Source organism: Lynx canadensis, chromosome B3 (genome assembly GCF_007474595.2).
Source record: "Lynx canadensis isolate LIC74 chromosome B3, mLynCan4.pri.v2, whole genome shotgun sequence".
In the NCBI taxonomy this organism is placed as follows: Eukaryota; Metazoa; Chordata; class Mammalia; order Carnivora; family Felidae; genus Lynx; species Lynx canadensis.
In genome coordinates this window covers 98529826-98542777 of record NC_044308.2, presented here as the reverse complement: position 1 = coordinate 98542777, position 12952 = coordinate 98529826, and the positions used below count along the sequence as shown (strand labels likewise).

The 12952-nt window shown below is 44.2% G+C and overlaps 1 protein-coding gene across 1 annotated transcript in view; it reads left to right on the top strand.

Annotated features, from left to right (window-relative positions):
* TRIM9 (tripartite motif containing 9) overlaps nucleotides 1–11025 on the top strand; it is a 113557-nt gene extending 102532 nt beyond the window's left edge. Inside the window, 3 exon segments of the mRNA XM_030319086.1 lie at nucleotides 3881–4184; nucleotides 6728–6890; nucleotides 8921–11025. Coding sequence (XP_030174946.1) covers nucleotides 3881–4184; nucleotides 6728–6890; nucleotides 8921–8983 — 530 coding nt within the window. The 3' untranslated portion in view covers nucleotides 8984–11025.
* The last annotated feature ends 1927 nt before the right edge of the window (nucleotides 11026–12952 follow it).

Below are 12952 nucleotides of genomic sequence, written 5' to 3'. Positions count from 1 at the left end.
CACATGCAGTGGCATCGCACGGCATAGGCTGGCTGAGTGGAGGCTGTGGCCTTCGTTTGGAGATTTGCAACCCTGCTGTATCCAGGAAACCAGCTGTGTCTGGGAGACTGGATCAGTGCATCCAGCTCATAGTGGTCTGATTAAACATAGACTCAAGAGATCTTTATTGGAAAAATAAAGTAAAAACACACCAACAACAGAATGCATCCTACAAAGCGGGCAAACCAGAGAGCAGAAAGTGAAAGTATTTTCTGCAAAAGCCCGTGCTCACTGGTAGGACGGTCTGGCTCGTGGCTGATTTTTTTTCCCTAGCGAAGGGGAGGGATCATCACTAGCCAAATTAGAAACCCTTAACTGGCCTAAGGCCCAAAGATCCAAGTCATGGAAAAGGCTGGCTTCCCCCAAGTTTCCTACAGCCAAGCAGGTTGTGACAGGGCTTCAGGCTGATTTCAGGGAAGCTAGACATGCGTTACTGTGCAATCAACTCTGTCTAGCAAATAGAACCCGAAAACATCTAAGATGCAGACCTATTTGATCTCTTCAGGACTATATTGTAATCGTGGATACACGTGGTGCACATTTCACATTTCCAAAGGTTTCTTTTGTTTTTTATTTTCTTCTTTTTGCTCATCCCACATCCTGGAATGAAGAAGGCCACAGCATGACAGTGCAAAAAGGATGCAGGGACTTCAAGCTCCCTTTAAAACGACCTTTTTCTTTGTGCTTTTATGTTTCTTATTGTTTTTCTGTGCACTACTGGCTTTCAAGACATGCTTTGTTATGGAACTCTTTTCACCTGTGTCCAATGTACTGAAATATTGTTGTAGTCTTTGTAACACGTACTGTCTCAAGAATAAAATGAAATGTGGATTTGGGGAGATGTGATGGCTGTATTTCACAGCATTGTGCTCATTGTATCGTTGAATCTTAAATGTATGGTGGTATGTTTTAAATAGTGTAAAAAGATTTCAGAGAACTTGTTTTGAAAAAGACTTGCACAAGGCATGATTCATTTAAAATTTTCAAAAGCCCTATTTAGATTCTACAGATTTATTTCCAAAGTGGGATAGGCGATTCAGCTTTAATCAAACCCCTGTGGTCAGTACTCACTATGCTCTAACCCATGAATAGGAATTAAGTGATAATTGGTGGAAATTAAACATAAAAATCATCCATGAGTCGGGAGAAGATGATTCTTTTGTCTGTGAACTCATCCCATAGTAAAATAAAGTAACCAAAAGTAAGGTCATAACCTTTCAATTTTGTGTTTTAACTTAATCATTAGTCCTTTTTTTATGGTAAGTTGCTATCTTAATTCTAAAATTATTTGAATTCAGTGTATTATCATTTGATTGTTTTAGAAATTACTTTATAAGGGTCTTACTGACTTAAAAAAATTAAATGATCCTTTCTAGGGGATACCCTAGTGCTCCTCAAGAATGCATTTTCCAGCTCAGTCCCCAACATGACTTGAAACTATAGTTTATATACCTTTGAACATTTTAAGACTAGACTGCTTCCTCCCCCCAACCCAGTTTCTCATGGAGTAGCTAGGGGGTATCCAAATCTTCTAAGATTTGGAGGGGGTGAAAAAGTTCCACAGGTGATTCTAATATGTCTCTGAGACCATCTTACCTCCACCAGGGCCCCCTCCCCTCCCTTCGGTAAGAAGAACTGATATAACAAAATGATCTGAGAAGGGGATGAAGTAATTTGTTTTACTACATTTAATTCATGTCATTATTAACAATTATCGGATGCTTTTATTAACATACACGTTACATTCCATGTTCATTTATACATATATGTGTCATTTAACTTGGGCCCAAGTCACGACAAAGGCCTTCCTGTATCACCAGAGTTAGAAGTGCATGGACAAGTAATATAGAACAGAGTTTTATCAAGATCTGTTGGTTTCTCCATTTCAATTGGGTGAATTTTTCTCATTTTCATTTTGTATTTTATTTTGTTTAGCTTCCCTCCCACCCCACATTTTTCTCATTTTAAACAGTAAGCCTTCTTAATATGGAAATTTTAGTGGAAAAGGTTGAGCGTGGGGAGATGATAAAAATTTAAGCTGTATAGTTTAGCATCAGTTGGAGGAGGATTTGTTAAATGGAAAAAAGAAAGATGTACTCTTCGTTTTAAAAGAGCAAGAGAGGGGCGCCTGGGTGGCGCAGTCGGTTAAGCGTCCGACTTCAGCCAGGTCACGATCTCGCGGTCCGGGAGTTCGAGCCCCGCGTCAGGCTCTGAGCTGATGGCCCAGAGCCTGGAGCCTGTTTCCGATTCTGTGTCTCCCTCTCTCTCTGCCCCTCCCCCGTTCATGCTCTGTCTCTCTCTGTCCCAAAAATAAAATAAAAACGTTGAAAAAAAAATCTTTAAAAGAGCAAGAGAAACAGTTTTTATCCAGAAAACTAAACAAATATAAAAAGGGCTTTGGTTTTTCATGAATCAGGCCTCTGGTGACTCTTTTCAGCTGGTGCTTTTTCGTTGTATACAAATAATTTTTATCAACCTGGTTGCTGTTTCATAGCTTTGATGTGTAGTATCTCTTTATAGGATGCAATTTTGAGACACAATCTGCACCTTACTCTCAATTAGGCAAGTACACCTACTGTGATTGTCATCTTTTACTTTTGTGGTTGGCATGCTCAATCTCCTTCAGCAAATAAATGGCGGCAGCTTATTTTATGTCAATAAAATTGTCTAATTGTCATTAAAATCCTATTATAACTTTCTCAAATACTTGGAAAAATGTGTTTTTAAATTTTATACCTAGAAGAAGGTTACATTCCCCCCCCCCCATTTTTCTTAAACACCAATGCACTCTTTATGAGCGCTCACGTGGGTAAAGGTACCAGTCAGACCAACTGTTGTAATGTTTGCAGTGTCCTAAATTGAGTCCTTTTTTGGTATTAGCCTATCAAAAGAGACCTGTTTTCTTATCAATGTCAATTTTGCTTCCTATTTCTCTCTCCCATGCCTTTCACTTGGAATGACAACAGTTGACATTAAAAAGCTGTTGGCAGGTATGGAATAACCTTATTCTGTTACAAATAGCAAAGACCAAAGTGCATGTGAGGTGGCTCACAGGTTCAGTAAATCAGCAATGACATCTCTCCAGAGTGTGGTATTGGTAGGCGGCATTTAGAACTCGAGTCATAATGATGTGTTCAAAGATGTCATTCTGTGTTCACCCGATGTCCAAAATACCTGCTGCTCCAGCAAAATAGTTTACACGTTAGGGTCAGGAGTAACATGCAAACTGTTATTTTTAAGGTACAAAGAAAGCAACCTGTCTTAAGTCCGAGTCACAGTCACTCATGAACATCAGCTCATGTTGCCGACAGCTTCGCAGCCTTTAAGCTTCCAATACCGCTTAAGGAAGTTTTCAAAATGACTAGACTTCACTTCTGCCGAAGGGATATTTGCTGGTTTCACTCAGTGTGTTTTATCCCTCCTCCATCTAGGACTGTAGATCCTAGCCTCCCCGCCTCAGGGTTACACAGGCATCTTAGCGCACCCTCTCCCTTTATGTCTCTGGTGTACTGTTGTCCCAGTCACCGGGTGAAGGGACTTGCACCTTCCAAAATCGATGCCACCTCACTCCCGGATCACCTGGTTGGGAGTGCAGTCTGAGTCAGGTAACCCCTGCTGAATCGGTCTTGTGTCCTCCGTCTGCTTCTGGGTGCAGACAGTGCCACCTCCCAGGACGTGCCCCCGGTCTGCTCACTCAGGGCCCCCTCTGGCCCCGGAAGCCTCCTTCCTGCATGGCAGCATGAAAACGGGACACGACACTCCTCACCCGCGCAGGAGCGTGTTGCGGCGTAGAGCTCACTGGGTCTGCCTTAGTAACCGCACTCCCTTCTCTTGTTCCCAGTGGCCTGGTTTGCTTTCGACCCCGGCTCGGCACACTCTGACATCATCTTCTCCAATGACAACCTGACTGTGACCTGCAGCAGCTACGATGACCGGGTGGTGCTGGGGAAGACCGGCTTCTCCAAGGGCGTCCACTACTGGGAGCTAACTGTAGACCGCTATGACAACCACCCTGACCCTGCCTTCGGCGTGGCTCGCATCGACGTGATGAAGGATGTGATGTTAGGAAAGGACGACAAAGCTTGGGCAATGTATGTGGACAATAACCGGAGCTGGTTCATGCACAACAACTCGCACACCAACAGGTACCCAGCGGCCCCCAAACCGAGCCTTCTTCACGTTGGCTTCTGGTCAAAAACGAGAGCCCAGGCTCAAAGTCCTGTTAAAGAGATGACATTAAGGGAGACAGGCAGGTGGTCTTCAGTGGGTAGCACGGGAATTCTACCACTCTTCATCTCAGTGTTTATTTGTTTATTTTATGTGTGTATATATATATATATATATACACACATACATATACATATACATGTATATACACACATACATACATGCATATATACATATATGCATCTATACATGCATATATACATATGTATATATGCATGTATGTATGTGTGTATATATATATACACACATACATATATATATATATATATATATATATATATATATATGATGTTTTGCATAATGCCAGAGACATGAGCACTTTCCTAGGCCCTTCACTGTTCTATTCCACCATGGCTGGAAACTAAGGATTCCAATGCATATCCATTTCAGGAAAACATCCCAGGATTCTAAAATCCCGAGCTACAACTTCCCAGGAAAGTCATTGAGTTTTTCTGAACCTTCATCTCCAAATCTACCAAATTAGGATAATAGTATTTTTTCATGTGGGAGTGTTCTCAAGATTAAGTGAGATAGATATGGGGAAATGTGTCACATCAGAGGCATCTGAAAACAGAAGCCATTGTTCTTCTTGTTATGATTATTATTACTACCACTGCCCAGAATAGAAGCCATTCATTAAACTAAATCTTATGGATATCAGTTTGGGTAACTTGAGAACCTTTAGCACCTACTCCTTTGGGTAGGACTCTCTTATTATTGTATAAATTTGATTTGTTTGCTGGGGAAAGAGAACATAGAAATCTCCTTGGGTTTGCCTCTAACAGCAAATCATAAGCAATTATAATTTAATCTATGCTACACATTTTCCTCCTACACTCCCTTTATCATTTGGTTTGTGTAAGTAGAGAGGTGTCTTTCATGGATCCTCATCCACCTTATTCTCAAAGATTTCCCTGAGATACGCTCTCACTGGTGTTTCAAGGAAAAAAATATAGAGTTCTATTCAGTCAGATCAAAAGGAAAGCGAGTCTGGCAGTGGTAGGCTGGTGGGCTCCACAGTCTTACCTTTTTCTGGATACATCATCTCTGCTGCTTCTCCAGCCAGTAGGATTCTTAGGACCTCCACTTCCTACTCCCTTAGACTTTTTCTATACACCTCCACTCAGGTGTGCGTTGTCCACTATCGCTGAAAGTGAACATACATGTCCTTGCAGCCTGATATCAAATCCTTCTAGATGTAGATGAGCGGTCACCTTTGGTGATTTGCACGTGGGGGAGCCCTCAGTCACTAGATTCCTGATGCCATTCCCCGAGGTAGCACACTTACTTTTCCCTTCTAGCTTCTTTATTTTGGAGTAAAGGAGTAAAGAATAACACAAGTGTCACACTATGCAAAAAAAAAAAAAACACATTCTTGAAGCTGAACACGTCTGCTTGCGTGCAGACTGCACGTCGCCTGTGCTGTCATTGTTGAAGCTGTGATTAACAAGATGCAACGTACAAGCCTGTCTTTTAACCGCTATGTACAGTCTGTATTCTGCATGCCGGGGGGGAGGAACAACACTTACCAATTTGTATGCTCTGCTGAGATCAGGGTGAAGCTCAATATTGCTAGACCTCAAAGAGTTGGGAAGCGGCCGGTAAGACAAATCTGGTCATCCGTGTTAATGACTTTTGAGAAACTACCAACTGGAGCATAAGACATACTTTGTTTTAAAGTGACATTTCAGTGCAGGTTCTTGAAAACCACTCCATCTTCTGCAATATAATTGTTTCACTTTGCAGGGGAGAATCCTCTTCGATGTTGTCATTTTATGGACAGCCTTCTCAATTCAAACTCAACAGCCCAAAAATTAACATCTTTCCGGAATGAGTTTTTCTATTTAATGAGTAGCATAAGGCCCCAAATCCAATTTTTCATGCATATGCTTTAGATTTAGCTTAAGTGCCTCTTTATTTTGACTTTCAAATTAAGTCATTTTGGAGTTGATGTTCAAGCCACACCATTTGTGCAAAGTACACAGCACAGCTGTAGGCAGAGCTCTGATAGCCCAAAGCCTACTTTGTTTTTTCTTGCACTTTACTGATTTGTTTTCTGCTGCTGTGGTTCAGTGGTAGAGACCTTCTGAGAAAGAGTTCACCCTCAGCAACAGCAGAGCAGTGTGGTTGACTCTATATTCTCAACAGGGGGCGCTATCTCCCCCCAAGGGAGTGAAAATTAGTGTGGGGGTTGGGGGCAAGCAAAACACGTTACTCTTTTCATTCACAAAGCACAGATATACACAACACAGAAACATACGCAGCATATCTGTGATATGAAAATTTTGTGAGGAGGGGTGATTAAGGAGAAAAGATATTTGAAGATGCTCCTTGGATGTGGGGAACGATGCTCTTAAACAGGCCGAGAAACACTGGTTAGTCAAAAGGGTTTGCACATTTAGCACAAAAAGGGGAGCTTCTAGAATGATGACACGTGATTTTTTTTTTTTTTTTCTCACAGAACTGAGGGAGGAATCACCAAGGGGGCCACCATCGGGGTGCTCCTCGACTTAAATCGGAAAACCTTGACATTTTTTATCAACGACGAACAGCAGGGGCCCATAGCCTTCGAGAACGTGGAAGGCCTGTTCTTCCCGGCCGTCAGCCTGAACAGGAACGTGCAGGTAAGCACCGCGCCCCCGGGTGTCACCTCGGCTTCCGCTCGCTCCGCTTCAAAGGCTGCCCGCGGGCAGTACATTGATCCCCGAGACAGGGAAGCCAACCGTGTAAGGCCCAGACCAAGACACGGAGGAAAGGAGAGGGGAAAGGGATCAACGGTGACAACTGAGATGATTCCAGATCAGCATCAGCCCCTTCGTTAAGCTTGGACGCAGTCTAATGAACAGCGAATTGGAACTCTGTTCATGGTTTGCTATTGATCGTCCCCGAGGCCTAGATTCATCCCTAGTAGGAACGAAACCCCTGAACCAGCTGGAATGAAAACAGATGGAATGACTTATTCAGAGCGCCAGAAGCACCCCAGAAGTGAAGGTGTGAGACTGAAGTTTTAGCACCATTATCAGAAATCCTGAACATCTTCTCTGCACTCTTACTCGGTTCTATTAGGTGCCACAGGGATAGAAAACAATCCCTGCCTGTGGGCCACTTAGGATTTACTGCAAATGGCAAAACTACAGGTTCTTCTCATGCATTCACTCAACAAACACCTACTGGGTGCCTTTAATACGCAAGGCACCATTATTATAATTACTGTAAGTATTGTTGTTTATCAGTGAAAACAAAACATGCAAAATTGTGCCCTCGTAGAGTGACAGGAGATAGAAGAAATAATAAGCAAATTACTGCGTTAATTATATAATGTGTTAGAAGGCAGTAAGTGCAAGGGAGACAAGGCCAAGGGCAGGGCGAGGGGGTGGAGAGTGCTGGGGTTGGACGGGCGGGCAGCTGCAGTCTGAGGGTAGGTCTTAGTGCTGTGGCAGGTGAGCTGAGCCTTGGAGGGGGGTGGGGAGCGAGCCGTGTGGAGGCTTCCTGGCAGAGGGAGCAACCAGGACAAAGTTTCTGAGGTATGAGGGGCCTCACAGGGGCAAGGTGGGACCAAGGGGCCACGGCTGGGGCAAAGATCAGAGAGCCGTGGGGTGCCCTGAGGGGCTGCCCCTGCCCTTCTCACCTGGAGCTCTCATTATCAGCTGTGCACCTCATTCAGCAGACGGCCGCCTTAAGACACATAGGCCTTGGGAATCAAAACACTGCAGGTGATTTTTGCTCTGTTCAGAACTGCAGTCTCGGGAACTATTAAAACAACAAAAAAAAGCATTGTCGTTTATCAGTGTGTGCAGTAAAAGTGATTGTAACCCAGTGACCTCTGCCCTTCTCTCTTCCTGCGACTAGACCGGGTTTTCTGGGAGGCTGAAATCTAATCTCTCAGAGGTCAGCCTCTACCTTGGAAGGAAGAAAACCATAAATTGCCCTAGAAGTGAGTCTTAGAAAAACCTCCTTCGAAGTTTTCCACATTTTCAGCTGTTTCCCCTTCCCAGGAGTATGGCACTCAATGCTCTTCAGCGGTTTCCGGGATGTTCTGAGTATCTGGAGAAAGACTCTTGGGCTGGGGGAGACAGGGACGAGAAGGGGAGGGATGACAGCCCCGCATGGAACAGTTCCAGCCTCATCCGTGCAGCTTCCCACTGAAGTGCAAGGCTGCACGGAACCAGGGAAACCGTATAAGTGCCCATGTTTCTTCTTACCTGGCAATCACCTGTTTGTTCCCCATACGAAAGGCTTATCCTCCTGGGAGTGACTAGTGGACAAGTGGTAAGGGAAGGGTTGTCTGCTCACCTGTTCTCTATCCATGGACTTGGCAGTGTCACTGCGTCCTCGCCAACAGGCTTTGCTACCTGCAGATCAATGCCTGTGTCTTCGGTCATAAGGAACACGGTCTTCCCAGGATCCTTAAAAGAGGCAGATGGATGAGAACCATATTATCAAGTGTCTCCAGGATTTGGGAGCCCACCATGGTGGCCAGGCTCCTCGCACAGGCAGAATTCTACTAGAATTCTCTTTAACGTCTACTAGAATAGACGTTAAAGGAAGCCAACAGGGCCCCTGTTGAATTAGGAACACATGCCCTGTGCCCTGGGGAGGGGCATGCCGGGAGGGTTCCCGCGGTGCCTCCAGGACTCACAGTCTCGTCCCCCAGGTCACGCTTCACACCGGGCTCCCAGTCCCCGACTTCTACTCCAGCAGAGCATCAATAGCCTAAGGACGACGGGCCGGGCCGTCCTCACCTCTGCCTGAGAGAGCGACAGCAAGAGCTCAGCCAGCATGCAGAGGGAGCACTCCGGAAGCAGAGGGGGAGGAGGAGAGAAAAGCTGGACCCCCGTGTCTTCACACCCCACAGCTCCACCCCTTCTTTTCCAACCCCCCTCCTGCTCTGATGCCTGCCGTCACTTCCGCGTCCAGCAACAAAGGACCTAGACAGCCCACCGTGTCACTTAGTTTCCACTCCCAGATTTTGCTTTCATTTAACTTAAGTTTCTTTTAATGTAGGTGAGTTCTATTTTGTTTCTTTACTGATCATGTTATTGGTGACTTACTGAACTGGTACCACCGAGAGAATATTCTCCCGATGACCTTTTTCTTAAGCTTTCTGACAAAGAGGTTGTAAAGAGAGGCGGGGAAGAATGAGTTGAATTTGGAGCTTGCAGTTTACCTCCTACAAGGTTCTTGCCCTGTTATCTCTCATGCAGAGTTAGCCCTGCATAGCTAGTCTTTGAGAGATGGGCAGAACAAATGCAGCATTGAGAGGTTATACTATCCATCGAAGCACAAAAATATTAGCCATAGGGCTACACAGAGGTTCACAGCACGTAGGATGATTAGGATAGGCCAGAAACCCTGGTCATCGAGTCAAACTAGAAAGTCTCTAGACACAGGCAGACCAGGAGATTTATGATTTGGTTCATTTATTTAATACAAGTTTTTAATTGAGAACCTACTATGGACCAGGCACTGTTCTAGACACTGGAGACACAGTGGTGAATACACAGGTGTGGTTACTGCCCTTCTAGGGCTTATATTCTCATAGGAAAGCAAACTGAAAATAAAACAATTACAAAATTGTTATAAGTACTAGAAAGGGAATAAACAAGGGCCAAAGAGGCTCATTGGCAAGATCTCTCAGATCCCCAAGAGCGATGCTAAAAATCTACACATTCTGGCCGTAGCGGCAGAAACATACCAACTCGATGCCTTTTCAACAACGCTATTTTAATTATGGTACCTGCTGCCATTCATCACAGAGCCCTTCTTTGACAGAAATGACGTCAGCATTCTTATTTGTTAATGCTGCAATGACACTAAGCCTTAAAAATAAATGTGAAACAAAAGCAACCAGAGAGAGACCCCATTTTCAGTAATGGGGGATCTGAAGTTGCAGTCCACAGCACCCCCATTCTCAGGATCAACACGCTTGTCTCCATGTGTACCTGTGCCTGTCACAAATGACCAATCCGTCCACTCTGCTGCCATGCACAACCCAGCTCTCTGGAGTAGTTCAAACAATGTGTGGAAGAAAAATGCGATTGTGCGTCATGGCTGTGACTGAGAGCAGAACAATAATTCTCATTACTTCTCTAGAGAGATAGACTCACACAGGTTACCTTTCAGATTCTTTAGTTTGACATGAAGTTTTAGAAAATGGAGAACAGGGAAAGAGGTCCTGATCAGTTGCCTAAGCATTTGCCAGTGAGCCAAGAAATTCACCATGAAAAAACAAGAATAACAAATAGAAGAGGTAAGGTGGGAAGGCTAACAAACTAAAGTTTTGGCAAAAAATAATATATGTAAATAGCTGATTATTTCCTTTCGTGCTTTATTTAGGTCATTTCTATCAGTTACAGTGTTTTTCTAGTTAAGCGTACCTAATTTATTGAATGGGTGCTATCCTGTTTACGTCCATCTTGGTTTCTTGGCTACAGAAAAACTCTGTTGCAGGGCAACACTAGTTTGATATTTGATTTACTCTCCAATGAGACTCGAAGGCTGGGCCGCTGTAGACTCATAATTACTCTTGTTCTTTATTGAATTCATCTTGCTAATTAGATTTCTAGTGACTTGTAACACGTAGTTTACACAGAATGGCCATTGTAGATGCATACAGCTACTGTACTAGAAAAAAATGGATATTTCTGGTGTGCCAATAAAAGATTTTTATGAGGGAAGATCACATGTCTCTTCAGAATGTCGTGGTTTTTACCTAGTTGGGATGACAATTCACCTTTGTTGGAACCATATTTCTCCAGCCTAGTGTAATTAGAAAGTCCCCCGAGCTCTTGAAAATATTTGCTCTTCATCTGATTTCCTTGGGAGCCCTGGTGCTGTCTCCTGGTGATACCCACCTCCTGAATCTTAATTTGGTGTGAAACATTTGGAACTTAGATGCTGTTTGGGTCTGCCTCCAAATATCGGGGACTTACTTTAACAAGCCTGCTACTGAGAAAGGCCATAAGCGTGTATTGCAAAATACAGTGTCACTGACTTTTTCAAACCTGGTGCCTCCAACATTGCTTTGACTGGCTGAACCATACAGTTGTTTTTAAATAATCACAACAGTATTATTGTCATTACCCTTTTAAAATGAACTGTTTTTTCCGAGGTGGTCGGGGGGGGGGGGGTGCCCGGTGGCGTAGTCGGTTAAACGTCTGACTTTGGCTCATGTCATGATCTCACCGTGTGTGAATTCGAGCCCCGCGTCGGGCTCTGTGCTGACAGCTCTGAGCTTGGAGCCTGCTTTGGAATCTGTGTCTCCCTCTTTCTCTACCCCTCCCCCACTCATGCTCACGCTCTCTCTCTCTCTCTCAAAAATAAACATTAAAAATTTTTTTAAAGAGTAACTGTTTTTTAATGTTTATTTTTGAGAGAGAGAGAGAGAGAAAGAGAGAGAGAGGGGCACAGAATCCGAAGCAGGCTCCAGACTCTGACCTGTCAGCACAGCTCAAACCCACAAACCACGAGACCATGACCTGAGCTGAAGTCGAATGCTCAACCGACTGAGCCACCCCGGGCCCCTGTTTAGTTTTGTTTTGTTTTGTTTTGTTTTGTTTTGTTTTGTTTTGTTTAAAGGAAAACATCACCTGCAAGCAGCTGACCTTGGTTTTCATCTCAGAGCAGCACACTAGGCAGTTGGAACAGCTCCTGCTCTGTGTCCACCCAGGTCTCCCCACATCCTCGCCCCGTACCCTGAAACTTCCTTCTTCTTCTATGGGTCCCATTGCTCTCGTGGTTTTCTTTCCTTCTATTCTCTACCTAATGCAACCCGTTAGCCACTTTCTAGTCTTCTCATGGCACTAAGGTTAATGGAAATTCTGATTCCTGGCATTGCCTCGTAGGATGATGAAGTGATTTGCAAAGATCTCATCCTATTTTCTGGAAGTGGAATCCCTTTTTTCTGCCTTTAATGGGTGCATTAATCTTTTGCTCATCTATTCAACTCACTGATAAGAAAGGAGGACTTTCTGTTGAATCGGGATTTTTGATCATGAATCAAGGGAACTATAGCAGTTAAGGAGGTTCTCGGATCACACTACCTTATGATTACTGCGAACATGCTAACGATACCCACATCTGTTTTTCAAATATATGTCCCAGCTACTTCCACAGATACTGGCGTTTATGGAAAGTTGGGTCTGACATAAGACATCACAGGCAACTGAGGCTTCCTAAACCTTGTCTTTATCCAAAGAGCCAGGGTTTCGGACACACACAGAATTTGCGGGATTGAATAAGACTGTACGGTGGAGGCACCTAATTAAATACACACAGAAAGATCAGCCTAGTTTTCGGAGGTATTGTCTGCTCCACGGTGCCACAACTGCACTAAGAAAAACTTCAGGTACAGATTAAATGTCACAGAATTAGCGATGACATAACCTGGTGATTGTACCACAAATCACTGAGCTGTACACTTGAAAGGCTGAAGGGCCGTGTTGGACATGACCAGGACTCTCCTTATCCCCTCCCTCCAGCTACACCCAAGTCTGTTCCTATTTCCCCCAGCCTGTCCTCTGAGATAAAGCCCAAGGCAGAAGAAGGGGTGTTGAGGACCTAGGAACAGACTTCCTGGCCCTACTTTCTCCTTCCCTTCTTTTCCTTTCCTTCCCCTCCATATTCCCTTGGTTGGTGGAAGGGCTTTGATTTGCTTCCTCTCCCCATCTGGTGAAGATTGCCTCTC